The sequence below is a fragment of the Silene latifolia genome, chromosome Y (assembly GCF_048544455.1).
Source record: "Silene latifolia isolate original U9 population chromosome Y, ASM4854445v1, whole genome shotgun sequence".
Classification (NCBI taxonomy): domain Eukaryota; kingdom Viridiplantae; phylum Streptophyta; class Magnoliopsida; order Caryophyllales; family Caryophyllaceae; genus Silene; species Silene latifolia.
This window is the reverse complement of record NC_133538.1, coordinates 257,891,106-257,910,554: the sequence shown is the minus strand read 5'-3', so window position 1 is coordinate 257,910,554 and position 19,449 is coordinate 257,891,106. Positions and strand designations below refer to the sequence as shown.

The 19,449-nt window shown below is 36.3% G+C and overlaps 2 protein-coding genes across 2 annotated transcripts; both read right to left on the bottom strand.

Annotated features, from left to right (window-relative positions):
- Window positions 1-16,576: 16,576 nt before the first annotated feature.
- LOC141630516 (uncharacterized) lies at window positions 16,577-16,939 on the bottom strand. The gene has a single exon (XM_074443322.1). The coding sequence runs from the start codon at window positions 16,937-16,939 to the stop codon at window positions 16,577-16,579; it is 363 nt and encodes a 120-aa protein (XP_074299423.1).
- A 104-nt stretch (window positions 16,940-17,043) lies between these two features.
- LOC141630515 (uncharacterized) lies at window positions 17,044-19,449 on the bottom strand. The gene is made up of 4 exons (XM_074443321.1): window positions 18,854-19,449; window positions 18,659-18,766; window positions 18,307-18,556; window positions 17,044-18,105 (listed from the first exon to the last, which is right to left on the bottom strand). Exons 1-4 carry the CDS (start codon window positions 19,447-19,449, stop codon window positions 17,044-17,046), a joined length of 2,016 nt encoding a protein of 671 aa, XP_074299422.1.

Genomic DNA, 19,449 nt, shown 5'->3' with positions numbered 1-19,449 from the left:
CACCACCACCACTAGGCTCACACATAAAACATCAACAACAACAACAACAACAACAACAACAAACACGAGTCCTTTTTTCAAATCTGAAAAAAAAAATGAAGGGAGAGAGGCGGTTGCCGCCGTTTTGTTGTAGGTGTGGTCGGAGGAGAAAGGGAGGAAGAAGAAAGGGGAAGGGGAGTTGGCGGAGTGGTGACGGCTGTGGATAGGGGATATGAGGAGGCGGGTTTTCGAAATTCAAAATTCGAAAAAAAATAGGCGGGATTTCAGAGGAGGAAGAGAGGGAGGTGACGAGTTGTGGGGTGCGACGTCCGGTGGATATGTGTTGGCGTGTGGCTGTTGTTGTTGTTGTTGTTGTTGCTTGAAGTCGACATAAGGAGGGTGACGGGTGGCCTGTTGGTGGTTGTTGTAGGCGTCGTTGGTGAAGATGTTGTCGTTGGTGGAGTTGTTGTAGTAGGTGGTGGCTGTTGCAGTTGTAGCCTTGTACGCGGTGGCGAAGGGAGACTGGTGGTGACAATGGTGGTGGAAATGAAGGGAGATGAGAGGGAGAGGGAAGATGAGAGGAAGATAGAGAAGTAGTATATGTGTTTTGTGAGGCAGTGAATTGAGTGAGATGTGAGAAATAGGGTTTTGGTTGTGTTTTAATCTTGACCCTTCATTTTGATCTAATCTTAACCACTCATCTCTTAGATCTAAAGGCTGAAAATAGGACTCATGGACTCATCTAAGGAAGGTGGAGTTAGTTGAACCTAATTATATATATATATATATATATATATATATATATATATATATATATATATATATATATATATATATATATATATATATATATATATATATATATATATATAACACCTAGTATAAAACACCTAATAATATAAGAATTAAGTACTTACAAGCTTTTTCTTAATCAATCTATAACCATCTCTGGAGCCATGAAATACGCTCTCTTTCTTTGAAATGTTCTCTAGGTTCTGCTTACTCATAGTCTTCATAAAATGAATTGTATCGAGTAACGTAAGCATATTTCTTAACTTATTAAGTGATTACTAATAAAGTTATCCCAATGAATCGCAGATAAATTACTTTAAACTTGTCAGACTGCCTATAAGCGATAAAGTTATACCAATCTTATTGGCTGACATACCGATACTTCTTCGTTGGTGGTTTCTTGTTTATCTCCCCGGTCTTCTTGTTGAATAAGTGGTTCCGAGTAACCTTTAACTTCCATGCTCTGAAAGATTCCCTTATCTTTCTTTTAGGTAACCATTATGTTCTTGGGGGACAGTGTAAGCTGCCTGCATATACGGGGAGCATATTTGTTTAGTTTTGGCTAATAGCGCATATCGAATACTAAGATAATTTCATCTTACTGCATTTATTATTGTATATACATACATACCTTTATTATCCCCCATAACTTTTCCTTCAGGTCTTTACTCAACTGATCGATACACAGCAAACCGAGAGGCACATACTCTCTTATACAACAACCAATTCAACTCGTGAATTTTGCAGCAAAAATACCATATGGCAGCCCCGTTAATTCATCCCATTGAAGTTTATTAGGTATCCCTCCCTCTATTGCTTCTAGGGAAACCCTATGGCTCCTTCGCCCAGTATCCGATTCCAAATTATTCTCATCACCTGAATCTTCTTCGTATGACTTTTTCCCATCTTTTCTTTTCCGCTTTCCACTCATATCTAAACAAGAAATTAATAAACTACTAACTTTAAGCACTAAGTCGACATAGCAGGAGCACCGTCTCAAATAAATGATCACACAGTATACCTAAAAATATAGATGTTGTTTATTACACAATATACTTAAAATAATAGGTGTTGTTTAACACACAATAAACCTAAGATAATTAGGAGATAATATCACAACTAAAAAAGAAAATAAAGACATTAAGTTAATCAGACGAAGGAGTAGGGTTTATTATTACTTCGTCAAGGAGGAGAAGCCGGCCCTAGTATAGCGATGATGGAGGAGACAACAGAGGCAATGGGGATGGCGACGGCGACGACAACGGAGAATACTATTGGTTCTAGGGAAACTCAGTGTTCGAGGGTTTTAAGTGAGCGAGGAGAAGGTTTGCATGTGTGTAGGTTGAAGAATTATTTAATTGAAACTAATAAACACGGGTTAAGCCAAACCGCCTTCTTTATTTTGCAATATGACAACGATTGATTAAAAACCCGTAATTGTTTTCATTATAATACATCGGTTGGTGTGTAACCGTTGTTATTTATCTTTCATTGTGTCAAGTTTTTTCCGCAAAAAAAAAAAAGCATCTTTCATATTTGGTACTCCGTATTAAGTTAGTACAAAGCATCTTGATTATGACGGATATTGCTCCTCTCACAATAAGGCAACTGGGATAGCAAGTGGGGGAAAATGGAAATTCAAGACTAAATTATACACAACCCAATGTAATTAATGCATATATTAAAAACTTTTTTCCTTAATTAGTTTCCTAAATAAAACCCAATGAGCAATTAATAAACATACATTAATCAAATGACCCAAAATACACTACGTCATGGACAATATCTCTTCCCATTGATGATGGTGTAGGAATCTATTTCAACTCTGGTCTTTTCCTCCAATTCCGACATCACTTTCGATGACCTAAACTACCATTGACGCCAATCTTTTGTTGCTTCACTCATGGTAGATACATACCAATCGCATCTGGGTAATATATACCCAACCATCAAATCCTCAGAAGAACCAACTTCAAATGCCGATGAATTCTCATATGTACCTTCAAGAATTATATGTTTAGGGGGGAACTTAATAAAATGAAAATGACATTGTTCCTTTAACCTTTCTCGTAATGCATCCATTTTCTTCTCGCTTTGAATATAACTCGGTTGACGACGCAATTTCCTTAATCTTTTATTTTCTACTTCTTCTGACAACTTAGAATCCCTCTGTACCCATGGACTCGTAATATTTGTACATTGGTTAACGACCATAATTTTGGAACAAAATTAAAATTATAGAATCACCCACCAATAATGCAACGTTGATTCAAACCCACCAATAATGCAACGTTGATTCAATAAAAAAATAACTGAACAGTCCGTGCATTGGTCAAATCAAGAACAATGAGAAATATTAGCCACGGCTTTAAAAATCCCGTATGGTCAAACAATTAATTTTTTTTTTAATATATTGATTCATATGGTTGATACCGTCGTTTAGTACCAAAAATAAATACCTAAAACAACTAAAAGAAGCTAATGGAAGTATGGTCGATCTCCACAGGGAGGCGGTCAATATCTACTTGTCAATTCAGTCTATCTAAGGTCACAAGATGGGGGTTTGAGTATTTGAACTAAACTAATAAAAGTAAGTATAGAGAGGAAATAAAGAGAGAGGGAGAGAGATGCCAGGATGTCGGGTTATCATGGTATTACACAAATCAGCTAAAGGTAGGTAAATTGATCTGGTGTGAGAAGGGTAAAGGAAAGGTCCTTCCGGTCCGCTATCCGCCCTAAAATACAACTAGCTTAGCTTCCGCCCTCACTAATGTAGTCTATTGCTCATAACAGGTCTATTCATTCCAATCTTCCGATCTAGGTTTGAACTTAACCAGATTAACTAATTCAGTTGCATGCATTCAAGTAAACGATTATAATTATATTGTTAATGAAACAATTCTCACATTAAATCTCCCAAATCAACTATCGAATCATTGCTATACTACCATGACCACCCTAATCCTAGCATTCAAGAAATTAGCTATGCATAATGAGAACGAGAGCGAAATATAAAGTAGAAATAAACATAATAAAGAGATAAGCAAGAGAGAAAAAGGGTAAAAGAGAAAGAGAGAGTTACAGAGAATGAGATCTGGAAAAGTAGAGGGCCAAAGTGATATCCAACAGTAAGAAAGGGAAAAAGTAACATGAAAAAGGATATATGAAGTGATACCTAAACCTAATCACATCTCTCCTATTTATAGGAGAGACAATTATTAAACCTAAAATACGGAATTAAGCTAGAAAGCCCGTGTCCATAGCAAGTTACTCGATCGAGCACTTTTATAACACTCGATCAAACAAATCCAAGCTAAAGCCTCTCGATCGAGGACATTAGGTACTCGATCGAACACTATCAAAAAGAGGCCATTCGATCGAAGACAATAGGTACTCGATCGAAAAAAATAGTACTCGATCGAGTAATTTCCAGCCCACAATTCCTGCTTCGCGCACTGAACTTCAAACGGCAGCCATTTCTTCGTTACTTGGGCAAACAGAGCATTTCCAGTGGCGTTGGAAAGCTAAGAGGACAAGCTTTCATCCCCAATTGAAATAACTCGAAAATCAGTATTAAAACTCGAGATATGGCACTTCAAATTAGGCACTAGTTATTTGAAGTTCTTCCTTTTTGCTCATCTAGCTATCTTACTTCTTTGCGCATCTCAAAATAGTAGTCTCCAAGCTCCGACTCAACTCATCTTCTAAATGCATGCATACGGACATGTTTTAGGCTTGATTATGCTCGTCTCCGGTTCATACCTTCAAATAATATAAGATAAACCAAAGTAGACAATTCGGGGGACATTTGTAGCTACACACTATGCAAAATTCATAGAGATACGTGCAAATATGATACAAAAAGTATATATAAAATGCACGCATCAAACTTCCCAAAACAAAACGTTTGCTTGTCCCCAAGCAAAATATATGCAAAACTAATGGAACAAAAAAGAAAACTCAGAGCTAGCTACCAATTGTCCACTTAAACCAATTTAATGCAGCAAACTAACACTTATAGCAAAAACTATCAAATGCAAACGAGTTGTAAGATGTTTATAATAAAGCTGAACCGTCGACCTTGCAAGACCTTTAAAATTGGACTCTCATGGTTCACTCTTCTCTCATGAAGCAAAGGGTAAGCATATGAGTGTAAGAGAGAAGAAAAGTAGACGCTCACCTAGACTACGACCCACATAAACATGCATGCAGCTAATATGATAGACAATTCTAACTACCGTACACATACATTCCAACCAATCAAGATCCCGTCACAGCCGAGGGCTTACAAAAGTATGGTAAAGTGAGGCAACGGGTAGGAAAAGGCAAAAAATTTATGGGATTGTGAGGTAATAGTCAAGCTAGCCACCTAACGAAACCATACTAAACAATATTCGATTCTTTGCCATCTCAAAATATATAACGTAAGAACATACACTAAACTAGCTTGACAAGGCAGGCTAAATTTGGATGTAGTTAAGGGTCAGCAGACAAATTTGGCTAATGTTGAGTTAAATGGGTAAAAATGAAAGAAAAAGGGAATGTAAGCGCCTCCCTGCGTGTGACACCAACCACTAACCCGAATGTATGTGGGCAAAAAGCAATTGAATTTCATAAAAGTGCAAATTAATGAACATGTTATGTAAGGAGTAACTACTCTCAATTCCTACATGAACTTGTCACAAATGACACCAGTTTATAAGGCTCTAAATCTTAGAAATTATAAGTAGTTTGCCAAAATTTCAGTTCAAGTCTATTTGTTCAGCTAAATTTTAACATAAACTCGTAGATGTCTAGAAGACAAAACTAAAAGATATTAGTTTATGCAAGGCTTAAGCAAAAGGACAAATAATAGTGCAATTTCATCATTGAAATCTACCGTTCCGACTCGACCTAAATGCAAAAATAAACGTGAAATTTTTTTAAAAAATTTTCCTATTTTTATGAGATTTTTGAATTTTTATAAAAATAAACAACAATGCATACAGAAATTAAATGTGATAACATAAATGCAATAAAAACTGAATGCATACACAGATATGGATGCATTACCTCCCCAAACCAAACAGTATAATGCCCTCATTGTACCGAAAAATAGGAAAAGGAAATGCAAACTAAAAAAGAGAGTGAGACTGTGGAAAACTCACAAGAACACGCGATGTAGGGACCTCCCCAAACCAGCCGGCAACATGGGAGGTCGCAAAAACTCCTTCAGCGTCACTGGAAGCAAATCAAACAAACCCACCCGATGGTACATCGATCGATAGGATATAGTACTCGATCGAGTACATTGGGCTGCATAAGTGGTCGATCGAGGAAAGGGAAATTACTCGATCGAATGGTCGTCATCTGTAGGTGCTCGATCGAGGAAGAGAAGTGTTCGATCGAGGGACTCAGTCACTCGATTGAGTAGAATGGTGCTCTATTGAGAGCTTCCTATTGCGCAACTCGTAGTAGTCAATGAAACACCTACAAAGACGCAAATAGCAACCACAAATACGACCAAAAACCAAGCCTAAATTGTTAACCGTCTATGGTTTGAAAACCAAATAATACACACAACAAAACCGAAATGTTTGAAAATTAACTAAAAACTTAAAACTCCGGGCTGCCTCCCGGACAACGCTGGTTTCAGACAGGTCCCAGCTTGACCTTTCTTTTCTTCAACAACCATTCTAATTGAGCCCAGTCAAAACAGCTCAAAGCACGCAACAGCCGATCAGATAACTGCGCATGTGCTACACAGAACTGTAAGTAGCACCATAATATAATAATAACATAGGAAATTGATATGTACAACCTTTTAAGCCTAACGAATTTCCTATGACAGCTCCCAAAATTATCCACAAAATAATTCTGCCCTCCAGCTATGGGCGGAATATAAAAGCTCAAATTAACCTTAGGTGGAAAATAAAGGAGCTCAGGAGCATTTAAAAACAATCTAAGGTACCGTTTTAGCTTAACAAATTTCTGATGGCAAATATGGTGAAAAATTATTAACTTATTCGTCCAACCGGGAGGGGGTCGACCATCAAAATAAAAAGCAGGAGTCATATGAGATAGTGTACCATTAATACCAATAATAAAGAAATTATCAATATCTACCTCAGGTTGGTCGCTCTTAACGTCGGAATCATTGCCAAAAGAGTATATTCCCTCTACAGCGCTAGGAATAGTTACTGACTCAGCTACCTCCTCGTTCCCCTCCTTTATGGATTCCGTCCCGTAAATTGCAGCCTCTAAAGCATCCAGCTCGGCTTTCCAAATGGGGGATTCACCATAACCATTGTCTTCTTCAAAATCGCCATCTGAAAGGAACCCAGATGACATAGCAATGCTCTCTGTAGCCAAAGTGTTCAATCGAGCAAAGATAGAACTCGATCGAGAGCTTTCCTCCTGAATTTTACTCGATCGAACAAAGAGATTTGATCGATCGAGTGGTTCCTCGTGCAAAGTGTTCGATCGAAAGGTGTAATCTGCTCGATCGAACTCATGTTGCTGTACAGTGCAGAAGTCTTCGTATTGAGCAATTTGAGACTCAAGTTCCTTGATACGAGCCTCTCTAAATGTATCCATTTCTTGTGCTCGAAGCGCAATAGCCTTCACCAAGGACTTCAATTCAGCAATCTCCTCTTTCTATTTATCAGGAGGAGGAACTTGTTATTATGGTGGCCAGAGCAATAGAGGCTTTTGATAGCCTTGTTGTTTAAACGGATATGGCGGCACATATGCAATGGAATGACTAGCTTATCTATGCTGCCTAAACGCATAGACTTCTTTGTTCTCCGCCAAGAGAATAACAGCATTGTGCCCAGCAGCACCATATCTCTCACAGTGCACCAGCTATTATGCCATAGGATGGAACATAGGTGGAAGATCAAAGGTACTCAAGCCTTCCCTTTGATGATCTTTTGCCTAAATATGCCTAGGTAGGACCTGTAGGACCTATTTAAACAGCACTAGAGGAAAAGATAAGAACTGCCTCAAGGAATAAATCCCTTGAGGCTAAAGACAGACAAAAAAAACAACTAAATAAAATAGTTGCCTCCTCGGAAACGGCGCCAAAATTTGATACCGTCGTTTAGTACCAAAAATAAATACCTAAAACAACTAACATAAGCTAGTGGAAGCAGGGTCGATCTCCACATGGAGGCGGTCACTATCTACTTGTCAATTGAGTCTATCTAAGGTCACAAGATGGGGGTTTGAGTATTTGAACTAAACTAATAAAAGTAAGTGCAGAGAGGAAATAAAGAGAGAGGGAGAGAGAAGCCATGATGTCGGGTTATCATGGTATTACACAAATCAGCTAAAGGTAGGTAAGTCGATCTGGTGTGAAAAGGGTAAAGGAAAGGTCCTTCCTGTCCGCTATCCGCCCTAAAGTACAACTAGCTTAGCTTCCGCCCTCACTAATGTAGTATATTGCTCATAACAGGTCTATTCATTCCACTCTTCCGATCTAAGTTTGAACTTAACCAGATTAACTAATTCAGTTGCATGCATTCAACTAAACGATTATAATTATATTGTTAATGAAACAATTCTCACATTAAATCTCCCAAACCAACTATCGCATCATTTCTATACTACCATGACCACCCTAATTCTAGCATTCAAGAAATTAACTATGCATAATGAGAACGAGAGCGAAAGATAAAGTAGAAATAAACATAAAAAAGAGATAGGCAAGAGAGAAAAAGGACAAAAAAGGAAGAGAGAGTTACAGAGAATGAGATCCAGAAAAGTAGAGAGCTAAAGTAATATCCAACAGTAAGAAAGGGAAAAAGTAACATGAAAAAGGATATATGAAGTGATACCTAAACCTAATCACATCTCTCCTATTTATAGGAGAGACAATTATTAAACCTAAAATACGAAATTAAGCTAGAAAGCCCGTGCCATTAGCAAGTTACTCGATCGAGCACTTTCATAACACTCGATCGAACAAATCCAAGCTAAAACCTCTCAATCGAGGACTTTAGGTACTCGATAAAACACTATCAAAAAGAGGCCATTCGATCAAAGACAATAGGTACTCGATCGAACAAGATAGTACTCGATCGAGTACTTTCCAGCGCACAATTCCTGCTTCGCGCATTGAACTTCAAACGGCCTCCATTTCTTCGTTGCTTGGGAAAACATAGCGTTTCCAGTGGGGTTGGAAAGCTAAGAGGACAAGCTTTCATCTTCAATTAGAATCACTTGAAAATCAGTTTTTGAACTCGAGATATGGCTCTTCAAATTAGGCACTAGTAATTTGAAGTTCTTCCTTTCCTCGCCTAGCTATCTTACTTCTTTGCGCATCTCAAAATAGTAGTATCCAAGCTCCGACTCAACTCATCTCCTAAATTCATGCATAGGGACATGTTTTAGGCTTGATTATGCTCCTCTCCGGTTCATACCTGCAAATAATACAAGAGAAACCAAAGTAGACAATTCGGGGGACATTTGTAGCTAAACACTACACAAAATGCATAGAGATGCGTGCAAATATGATAAAAAAAGTCTATATAAAATGCACGCATCAATGGTCATATCTTACATGTATTTATTTTTTTAATATATTGAGTCTTATGGTCAAACAATCAATAAACGGTCCACGTTGAAGTTAGAACGTCACGATTGACAACGGTTGTAGGTGAACCGTTGTTAATGAACAAATTTACAACGGCTGTAGGTGAACCATTGTTGATGAACCAATTGACAACGGTTGTACGTGAACCGGTGTTGATGAACCAATTGACAACGGTTGTAGGTGAACCGTTGTTGATGAGTATTATGTAGCAGCAATCTTGATCTTGATTACTGACTGATCTATGGAGTTCAAAAAATGGAAGCAAATCAAACAAGCATAACCCAAGACTTCCAAAATAATCATTTCATTTAATTTTAAACCAAATATATTACAACATTTATCAGAAATCAAAAGATGTATAATAAGCCGGAACAACCCCGGTTAAGTGTAAAAAGCGCTTCTTAACCTCCCACCAATTACGCCACTCTGGTATACCACTAACTTCCAGGTCATTGGCTTCATATTTTTCAATAACATATTGAATATATGCAAGGACATGAATTGCATGTGGAGATAAGGTTGGAAGAGTACAACTCAACATATCTCTCGCTGCCGCCAAGTTGCGAGTAATAGGCCGACGAGGGCATGAAGATGATGATGATGATGATGATGATGAGGCTTGGTTGACAAGCCGGACTGCTTCACGCCTCTTAATCCAATAATTCTGTTGATGTTCAAGGGATGCTTTGATTAATGGGTGTTGATCGGCGGGAAGCCCGACGAGAACCTTCCCATCATCTGCAATCGTTTGTGTAAGCCATTCTTCGTTGTTGATAAAATTAGGGTTCATTGCCATGTTGTTTCAAATTTGTGTAATGGGGATGACATATTGTGATTTGATAAATGGATGTTAGAAAAGGATGCTTTAACATTTATAGTCACATTTATAATTTTTTTCAAAACCGTTGGTAATTAATTCCTAAACATTAATTACCTAATTAATTTAATGTAAAAGTTGACTTATTAACAAATATTTTAAACCTACATAACTTGCAATAAATAATTAGAAAATAAAATACACTACCACGCATATATTCAAGAAAAACAAACACATAACAAGGAATTAAAAGACGTGCGGTTTTAACAACATTAATTAGAATAATAATAATAATTAATTAACATAATCAGCTTGTAATTCCCCCGCGATTTTCCTTCCAAAAACAAAAAGTAATTCCCCTGCGATTGAGATAACGGTTACAAGAAACCCGTAGTTATAACATAACAACGGGTACCAAAAACCGCTGCTGGTGTTAATTTAGTAACGGTTTTTGAAACGCCGTTTTCTTAAACTGGCAATGGTTGTCTAACAACCGTTGATAAGGGTGATTCTATAACGAGTTTTTGGAAACCGTTAAACGTTTTTTATAACGGTTTGTTAAACAACCGTTGTCATATTAAAATAAAAACGGTTTTCGACGGAAACCGTTATTCTTACTAGTGCGGTCTAGGTTTCCGCCAATATTTTGAAAACGGTAATTTAAGTGTCGTTATTAAATGTATTAAACCGTTGTGATATGCTCGTTATTCATGGTCAGATTTGGTGTAGTGACCACTACAACAATTGCAATAAATCCAAGTTCAACCCGTTCCGTAAAATTTTCCGAGTTTCACGTAGTATTCCTGAAGTTTGATCCGGACTCGGATTGAATTTGACCCATAAAATCTGAATTTCATCTGAGCATTATTTCTTTACTTAAATCCGGAACTCACAACTTTATTTCTTGAAATGACGCTGATTGCTGGTGTTTATTCTTGTTGACCAGTTGGTGAAGGAGACAGCATTCTGAAATCATGAGTGATGAGCTGGCTGACGTCGAGAAGCGTGCATTTAGTGAGAATCGATATTCTGCGGCGAACCGACAATATGTAAGCGACGTGAATGGGTGGTTCCGAGGACCGTGATTGTCGCTTATCCGAGCAATGTAGAGATAAGCTCTGCCTCGGGCCTGGACATGGACATCAATGGAGGAAGATGCATTTGTGTCGAGGCCTTGGATGTGGTGATAAAATGATGATGAAACAAGTGGGAACTTTATTTTTTTCTTTTTGTGTTTACGGATAGACGGAAATGCATAAATGACTAAGGCCCTGTTCTTTCTGGCTTATTTTCATTTCGATTCATTCATTCACTCTATTCGATTCGATTCACTCGATTCGATTCATTCGACTCTATTCGATTCAATTCAGCTCGATTGATTCAACTATATTGATTCGATTCTGCTCAAACTCAAATCCATTCGATTAAGCTCCACTAAATTCAGCCAATTTCAATTTTGCGAATCTTAAACTTAATAGTTTTTATTAATATTATATATTTATTATTAATAACATTATTATATTATTATTATTATACTATTATTATATTATTATTATTATTATTATTATTATTATTATTATTTTTATATTATTATTATTATTATTATCATTAATTTATTATTAATTAATCATCCTTATTGTTGTTATGATTATGAATATTATGGTTATTAAAATCAATAATATTCATATTAATATAAATACTACTACTATTATTATTATTATTATTATTAATATAAATATGAATATGAATATTAATTAATAACAATATTATTAATAACATTGTTAATTTTAATATTACTATTATTAATACCTAATTATTTTTTCATATACGAACTTTACTCTTTCACTTACACTTTTTCATAACGTTCTATTTTGTACCCTTTAATTACACCTAAAACTAAACCAAGTGAACTCTTAAATCAATATTTTTCCCTAAAACTTAATTTAATTGCTCAAATGACTTTTAACTTACAAGATGGATTCTAATTTATCAAATAATAAATTAATTTACTTGTTATCAATTATTAATATTATTTGTTGAGTTTTAATTAATCAACCAAATTTTATATATTTGTTAAAGATAAAATTAAGGTCTGTCGATTTTTATTTATCAAATTAATTAAATTAGGATTGTGGGTGCTTCGTGGTGGCTACCTAATGAGTCAAATTAGGATGATAAGCGGGTAAAATTTGAACATCAATATAGCAAATCGATGCTCCATTATGTCATCTAATTATATTGATGGTTAACCAAGGTTCATGGTGGCTACCTAGTTAATCACTCAAATTAGGATAATTACTAGTACTAGGTAGTATCCCGCGCTTCGCGCGACCTGTTTTAAAATTTTATTTTTGTAATTGAAGAAAAATAATATAATTTATATATGACCTTCAAAATTTTTACCTATAAATAAAAATAAATTAATTTTTTTTTCACTTTTTTTTTAGGTTTAGCTTCAATGTTTAAAATAAAATACATATTTTTTAATTAAAACTAATAAGTTGTAGTTAATTAAGCATGATCAACGCTTTGCAAAAAATTTTTGTAACTAATCAAATATCACATTAATTAAAATATAAGTTATTTGAATAATGCAACAATCAACATTATGTTATCAAATTATATCATTTCACGATACGTTATGTTCTAAATCAGTTAAAATATTTGTTCAAAATGATGTGAATATAATTTTATGTAATTTTTAATATGTATGTATAACGTTTGATATTTATGTATCAAACATATAGGGCTCAAACTAAACTTATTCAAATGTTTTAATTGTGTGTTACATGTGCTATGTGTCAAACATATCTATAAGAAATTTGCAACTTTTATTTTTTTAACAACTATATATAGTGATGTTCAAGAGTTTACTGTAAATAAAAGAGGTTGAACTTTCTCAAATATAATTTTTATAAGATAACATATAAAATATTTAACTAAAAGTAATATCTAGTTAGTCATAATCAATGTTTTATTCTTGACGTATACATACTTAACTGAAGATATTAAAGGAAAATGTAATGTGTATTCTACTTTTTCATGTTGTTTATATAATAGGGTTTTTCTACATGATACCCTTGTATTTATACGAATTCTACGTGATACCCCTCGCTTTTCAAAAATATCAGCGGTACCCCTAAACATGATAAAAACATATTAAAATACCCAAAATGCTCTAATCCGCCTTTTTAAAATATTTAATTTATAAATTTTTTATTGATTTTTTGGAAATGATTTTTCATGTCATTAACATAAATATCGTCTACTCAATTGTAAACATATTTTTTACACAAAATATAACATATTAAAAACGTGATTTTTAGTAGATTGGGTACTTTTAGAACATTTTACTAAATTTAGAGATACTACTTATATTTTCAAAAAATAGGGGTACCACGTACAATGCGAAGAAACTCGGGGTACCACGTAGAAAAACCCTATATAATATTATTTTACTTAATAATCATTGCTTTTCTTTTAATTATTCAAACTTACTCGTGATCACTGTGTACATACATACTCGTTATAACAGTATTTAAACCTCTCAAAATCCCATATCTTAGTAGTTTTTTTAAAGTTTTGTTTTTAATAAATACAATGATTCTTCCAAATATATTTTTCTTAATAAATTTGATGGTCTAAGTTTTATAACTTTCTCACAATATTTTTTTTACGTAAATGTAAAACATTGTAAGATACTAAATTTAATCATCTCTACATATCGAAATATATTAATAAATATAATGAAAATTATACTCGATTGAAAGCATTTTTCGCAATGAACGTTTTTATTTACAATTTAGAATTTTTGTCAAAATATTTTTTTAATAAATTTAGAATCAAATAAACGTAATTATTTTATGTAAATTTATAATGAAATTTATTAAATTATAATTAATATTTACTGAGATTTATACTGCATTTATTATGTTCATATTAAATGATTAGCTGTCATTAAGGCTGTATGGGACACGTGGCGCATCCACATCATTTCAACCAAGTTTTATATATATAAGATTAATATTAATATTAATATTATTATTAATGTTCTTCTTCTTATTCTTCTTCTTCTTCTTCTTCTTCTTCTTCTTCTTCTTCTTCTTCTTCTTCTTCTTCTTCTTCTTCTAATAATATTAATAATAATAATAATAATAATAATAATAATAATAATAATAATAATAATAATAATAATAATAGTATTAATATTAATATTAATATTAATATTAATATTAATATTATTTCAGTTCAATTCAGCTCAAATCAGCTTAGTTCGATTCATTCTCTATTTCGATTCATTCGGCTCCATTCAAATCCGATTTAGTTCACTCCATTCGATTCGATTCGATTCGGCTCGGCTCCATTCGATTCCATTCGGCTCGATTCGATTCGATTCGGCTCCATTCGATTCGGCTCGATTCGATTCAAAGACTAAAAGCCGAAAAGAACAGGGCCTAAGTAATGAATTTTTTATTACTTCTCCTTAATTATTTATGTTCTGTCTTTTCATGTATTAACTAATATTATTTTCCCTCCAAAGTAAGATAGCTTTTTCCTCGATGTTATGTATCCCTCCTGCAGTATGTTTGTTGTTAGATTTGTTTGTTTGCGGGCCAGTGAAGGTGCATACTATACAAATCATCTTGAATCAACCAAACATTGGCCATGCTATGTCGGTTCTCTTTGGAACTACCAAGTAATGAAGTTGTCCCATCGAGACCATTGGAGAGTTTGAGGCCTTTCAAATTCTTATTTGAGATTGCCATCCAAAGAACTTGTCCATCGAGCGCTAGAGACCATGAGAAAGTTCGATTTAGATCGTTTGAAGTCCGAGTTAGATCGTTTGAAGTCCACCGTGGGAGAATTTGATGCTTTCTGGATGGCTCATTTCGGTTTCCCATCAAGCAACGCACATGTCTCGTCAGGCGCAAGAGGATTTCAAGCAACTCCGAGTTGGGTCATTTTATTTCTCTTCTAAGATATGAAGCAAGCAACATGCCCCGTTTGCCACTGAAGCATTTGAGGCATCCCGGGTGGCTCATTTCAATACTTAACCATGGATCGCTAGGATACTTCAAGTCATTGCCGGAACCGCGAGAATTTCAAAATATTTTGGACATATGAGTTCGATTCTCTTCCAAGTTATCAAGAAGCAAGAAATGGACCGTCTCGACAATGGTTAGACAGTTTGAAGCATTCCGCAGATCGAGTTATTTCTATTTCTTTTTTAAGCCATCGTCCTTGAACTTGCCCCTGGATTGTTGTAGACCGTGAGAGACGACCAGGAATCCAAGGTAGATGCCGAGAATGTACTTGACTTGTTGACCGCGAGAGATGCCAAGGAATTCGAGGTAGAACACTTCGATAATATCTTGACCAGTCCACCGCATGAGGATTTCAAGCTACTCCCATCAATCCGTCACGTAGTGCGAGATTTGTTCGAAGGTATTTGCAAGGCTCCCTATGTCCACGAGGAAGAAGGAGTGTGATGACCCATATGAAGCAGAGCTTGGAAGATTTGGATAGCAAAAAAAGCATGAACGATGTTCCTTGAAGCTTGCTTGATCGACAACCATGGATAACTGAAGAATCACCGTCAACAACTCATGGTCTACACTTGTTCGAAGGAAGTCAAGGTAGTTGGAGATTTAGAAGACACGATCGAATTTCTTCCATTCAGGCAAAACCCATCAATGATCAAGACTGCCCTTGTCCTTAAAGACCGACTGAGTTGAAGTTTATTAAGCCGTGCACAGTTTAAACTCTTGAGGGCCAGGAGCGATTTTGAGAGGTTCGAAATTTTGGTGTGGCTGCACTTGAACAAAGTGTTTGTTCAAACTGCCTACGTACTCGCAAAGTGACCATGGAGGACAAATTGCAAGATCTAGCCAACGTAGTTCTTCAAAGAGAGCTTTTTGTTTGGGGGTGTGGCTGCACCTAAGTAAGACTTTCTTAAGTTGCCTATGTACTCGCAAAGTATCCAAGTACTTTACAAGATCAAGTCTACGTAGTTCAGGGAATGATTTTTTTTTTTTTGTGTTTTTTTTGGTTTTTTTTAGGTTTTTTTTTTGAGTTTGAGTTTTATTTTTATATGCAGTTTAGGCTCATGCTTAGGAGCTTATGCAGTTTAGCCTCATGCTTAGGAGTAGTAGCGCTTCAAGAATTTTCCGTTGATTGGTCCTACATGAACACCATCTTTATCAACAATCTTATAAGCACCATTGGTGTATACTTCTTGCACGACGTATGGCCCATCCCACTTAGAAGTGAACTTGCCTTTAGGTTTGTGAGAAGTAATGATCGGCCTTCTTACCGTGAGCACCAAGTCTCCTGCCTGAAAAGATCGAGGGTGCACCTTTTTTGTTGAATGCACGTGACAACCGTGCTTGATAACACTATAGCTTTTGTTGTGCTTACAACCTTTTCTCATCTAGAGCTTCCAACTCTTCCAAGCGCAGTTTGTCATTGTCATCACTTGTAAGCTCTTCCTGAATGGCAACTCTTAAAAATTGAATTTGAAGCTCTAATGGCAACACGGCTTCAACTCCATACACCAACGCATACGGGGTCGCTTGAGTGGGTGTCTTGTATGTAGTACGATAGGCGCATAATGCCTCACCGATTCTCTCATGCCAATCACGCTTTGACTTCACCACCCCTTTCCTCAACAAATTGCATAGTGTGTTATTAAAAGCTTCAACTAAGCCATTTGTAGGAGCATTGTATATAGAAGACTTGTATTGTTTAAATTTGAACTTTTCTCCAAGGCTTGTCATCAACTTGTTAAAGAAATGCTTGCCATTATCAGTTATGATGCGTTATGGTACACCATACCGAAAGATGATCCGAGTGCGAATGAAATCACCAACATTTTCCTTTTTTACTTCGCGTACACTGCCAACTTCTGCCAAATTGAGAAATAATCTGTTGCAGCGAGGATGAATTCATGGCTATTTGATGCTTTTGGAGTGGTGGGTCCTATAACATCTAGTCCCCACATTTCAAAGGGCCATGACAAAATAGTAGGATGCAAGGGCTCTGGAGGTTGATGTATGAAATTTTCATTGAACTGACAAGCATCACACTTCTTCGCAAAGTACATGCAATCTTGCACCATAGTTGGCCAATAGTATCCCATCCTTTTCACACGATCATGAAGCTTTGGATTGGATTGGTAAGTGCCACAAACACCCAAATGAGCTTCGTACGTGGCCTCAGAAGCTTCAGTTTCACCAAGACATCTCGGCCATTGCCCGAGGAACGATCGTTTGTAAAGTGTTCCCTTATAATATATGAACCTTGGAGCATGGCGATGAATCTCTACTTTATGTCTAGGGTCATCAGGAAGCTTTTGATGTTCCAAGAAATCGATGATAGGTTGCCGCCAATCATCATTATCGACTTGGTAGACACTAATCATGTTAGATGACTCTGTAATTTCTCCTCCTTCTAGCAGCAGTACCACCCAACGGTTGCAAACTGGAATTGACGTGACTTCCTCTGCGCCCAGTGCCAAAGTAGCTGTAAGATTAGCAAGCGCGTCAGCCATCTTCTTGGCACTCCTTGGCACATGTCCAATATGAACATAATCAAACTTGTTAAGTAACTGGATCACATATTGATGGTAGGGAATGAGATCATCCTTCTTAACTTTGAATTTATCAAGGACTTGGTTCGCTACCAACAAGGAATCTCCATAGATGTCTAAATCTTTGACCCCTATTTCAATCGCCATTTGAAGTCCTAAGATTAGAGCTTGATACTCGGCCACATTGTTTGAGCACATTTCAGTGAGCACAAAGGAGTAAGGCAACATATGACCTTCAGGAGACAAGAATACAACACCAGTTCCGGCTCCATCACGTGTTGCTGCACCATCAAAATACATTTGCCATGGTGGAAGCACATCCACATAGAATATCTCCTTACCAATAAGATCATCCTAAAGTTCCAATTTCGCGGGGACTAGGTGATCAGCAAGGAAGTCAGCTAAAGCTTGCCCTTTGATTGCCTTTTGAGGGCTATGGACTAAATCATACTGTTTGAGTAGAACCGCCCACTTTGCTAGACGACCGAACAAGACAAGCCTTTAAAGTATATACTTGATAGGATCACCCTTTGAAACTAAATGGACAGTATGTGCCTGCATGTAGTGCCTTAGTTTTTGAATTGCGAAGACCAAAGCCAAGCATATTTTCTCGATTGGAGAGTAATTCAATTCAGCTCCAACCAAAGTTCGACTTAGGTAATAGAACGCCCTCTCCTTCTTATATTCATTCTCTTGAGCATATAATGCCCCCAGTGAACGTTCTTGTGCAGCGATGTAGAGGATAAGAGGCTTTCCTGGAACTGGTGCCCCCAACACAGGTGCAGATGACAAGTACTTTTTTATACTTTCAAAGGCATTATGACATTAATCATCCCATTGAAATATAGCATCCTTCTTCATAAGATAACTGAATGGCTGACAGCGTCCCGCGAGGTTATAGATGAACCTGCGAATGTAAGCCAAGCGACCTTGTAGACCACGAAGCTCCTTCAAATTTTTAGGTTCTAGCATTTCTTGAATGGCCTTGATCTTTGATTGATTAACTTCAATTCCTCTGTGTCATACCACGAATCCTAAGAATTTCCCCGAAGTAACTCCAAAGACACATTTAAGTGGATTCATCTTGAGTTGGCATTTTCACAATCTTTCAAAGATGGTACGAAGGTCGTTGATATGGTCTTCTCTTTTCTTCGACTTAACCACAACATCATCAACATAGAACTTAATTGTCTTGTGTAATATGTCATCAAATATCCTTTGCATAGCACGTTGATATGTTGCTCCTGCATTCTTGAGACCAAATGGCCTAACTTTGTAGCAAAAGATCCCCTTTGGAGTACGAAACGCAGTAGCCTCTTGATCCTCAGGTGCTATAAGAATTTGATTATATCCTGCCGTGCAATCCATGAAGAAAAAATCTTCATGTCTGGTCGTTGCATCAATCATGAACTCTGTGACTGGCAAAGAAAAATCGTCTTTTGGGAAAGCATCATTGAGATCCCAAAAATCCACACACACGCGTAACTGGCCATTTTTCTTTCTCACTGGCACAATGATAGCAATCCATGTTGGGTATGTTACCTCTCGAATGAAACCAGTTTCAATGAGTTTGTTGACTTCTTTCTCAATCTCAGGAATCAAGTCTGACCTGAAACGTCGTTGAGGCTGCTTCTTAGGACTTACACCTTTCTTAACTGCCAAACGATGCATTGCGACTTTAGGACTTAATCCTGGCAT

Coding starts and splice junctions, on each gene's coding strand:
- LOC141630516 (XM_074443322.1), bottom strand. CDS start 16,939: ATGACAAGCCTTGGAGAAAAGTTCAAATTTAAACAATACAAGTCTTCT.
- LOC141630515 (XM_074443321.1), bottom strand. CDS start 19,449: ATGCCAGGATTAAGTCCTAAAGTCGCAATGCATCGTTTGGCAGTTAAG. Junction 18,767..18,853: donor CGTACCATCTTTGAAAGATT/GTGAAAATGCCA, acceptor GGTATGACACAG/AGGAATTGAAGTTAATCAAT. Junction 18,557..18,658: donor CGCTTGGCTTACATTCGCAG/GTTCATCTATAA, acceptor TGCCTTTGAAAG/TATAAAAAAGTACTTGTCAT.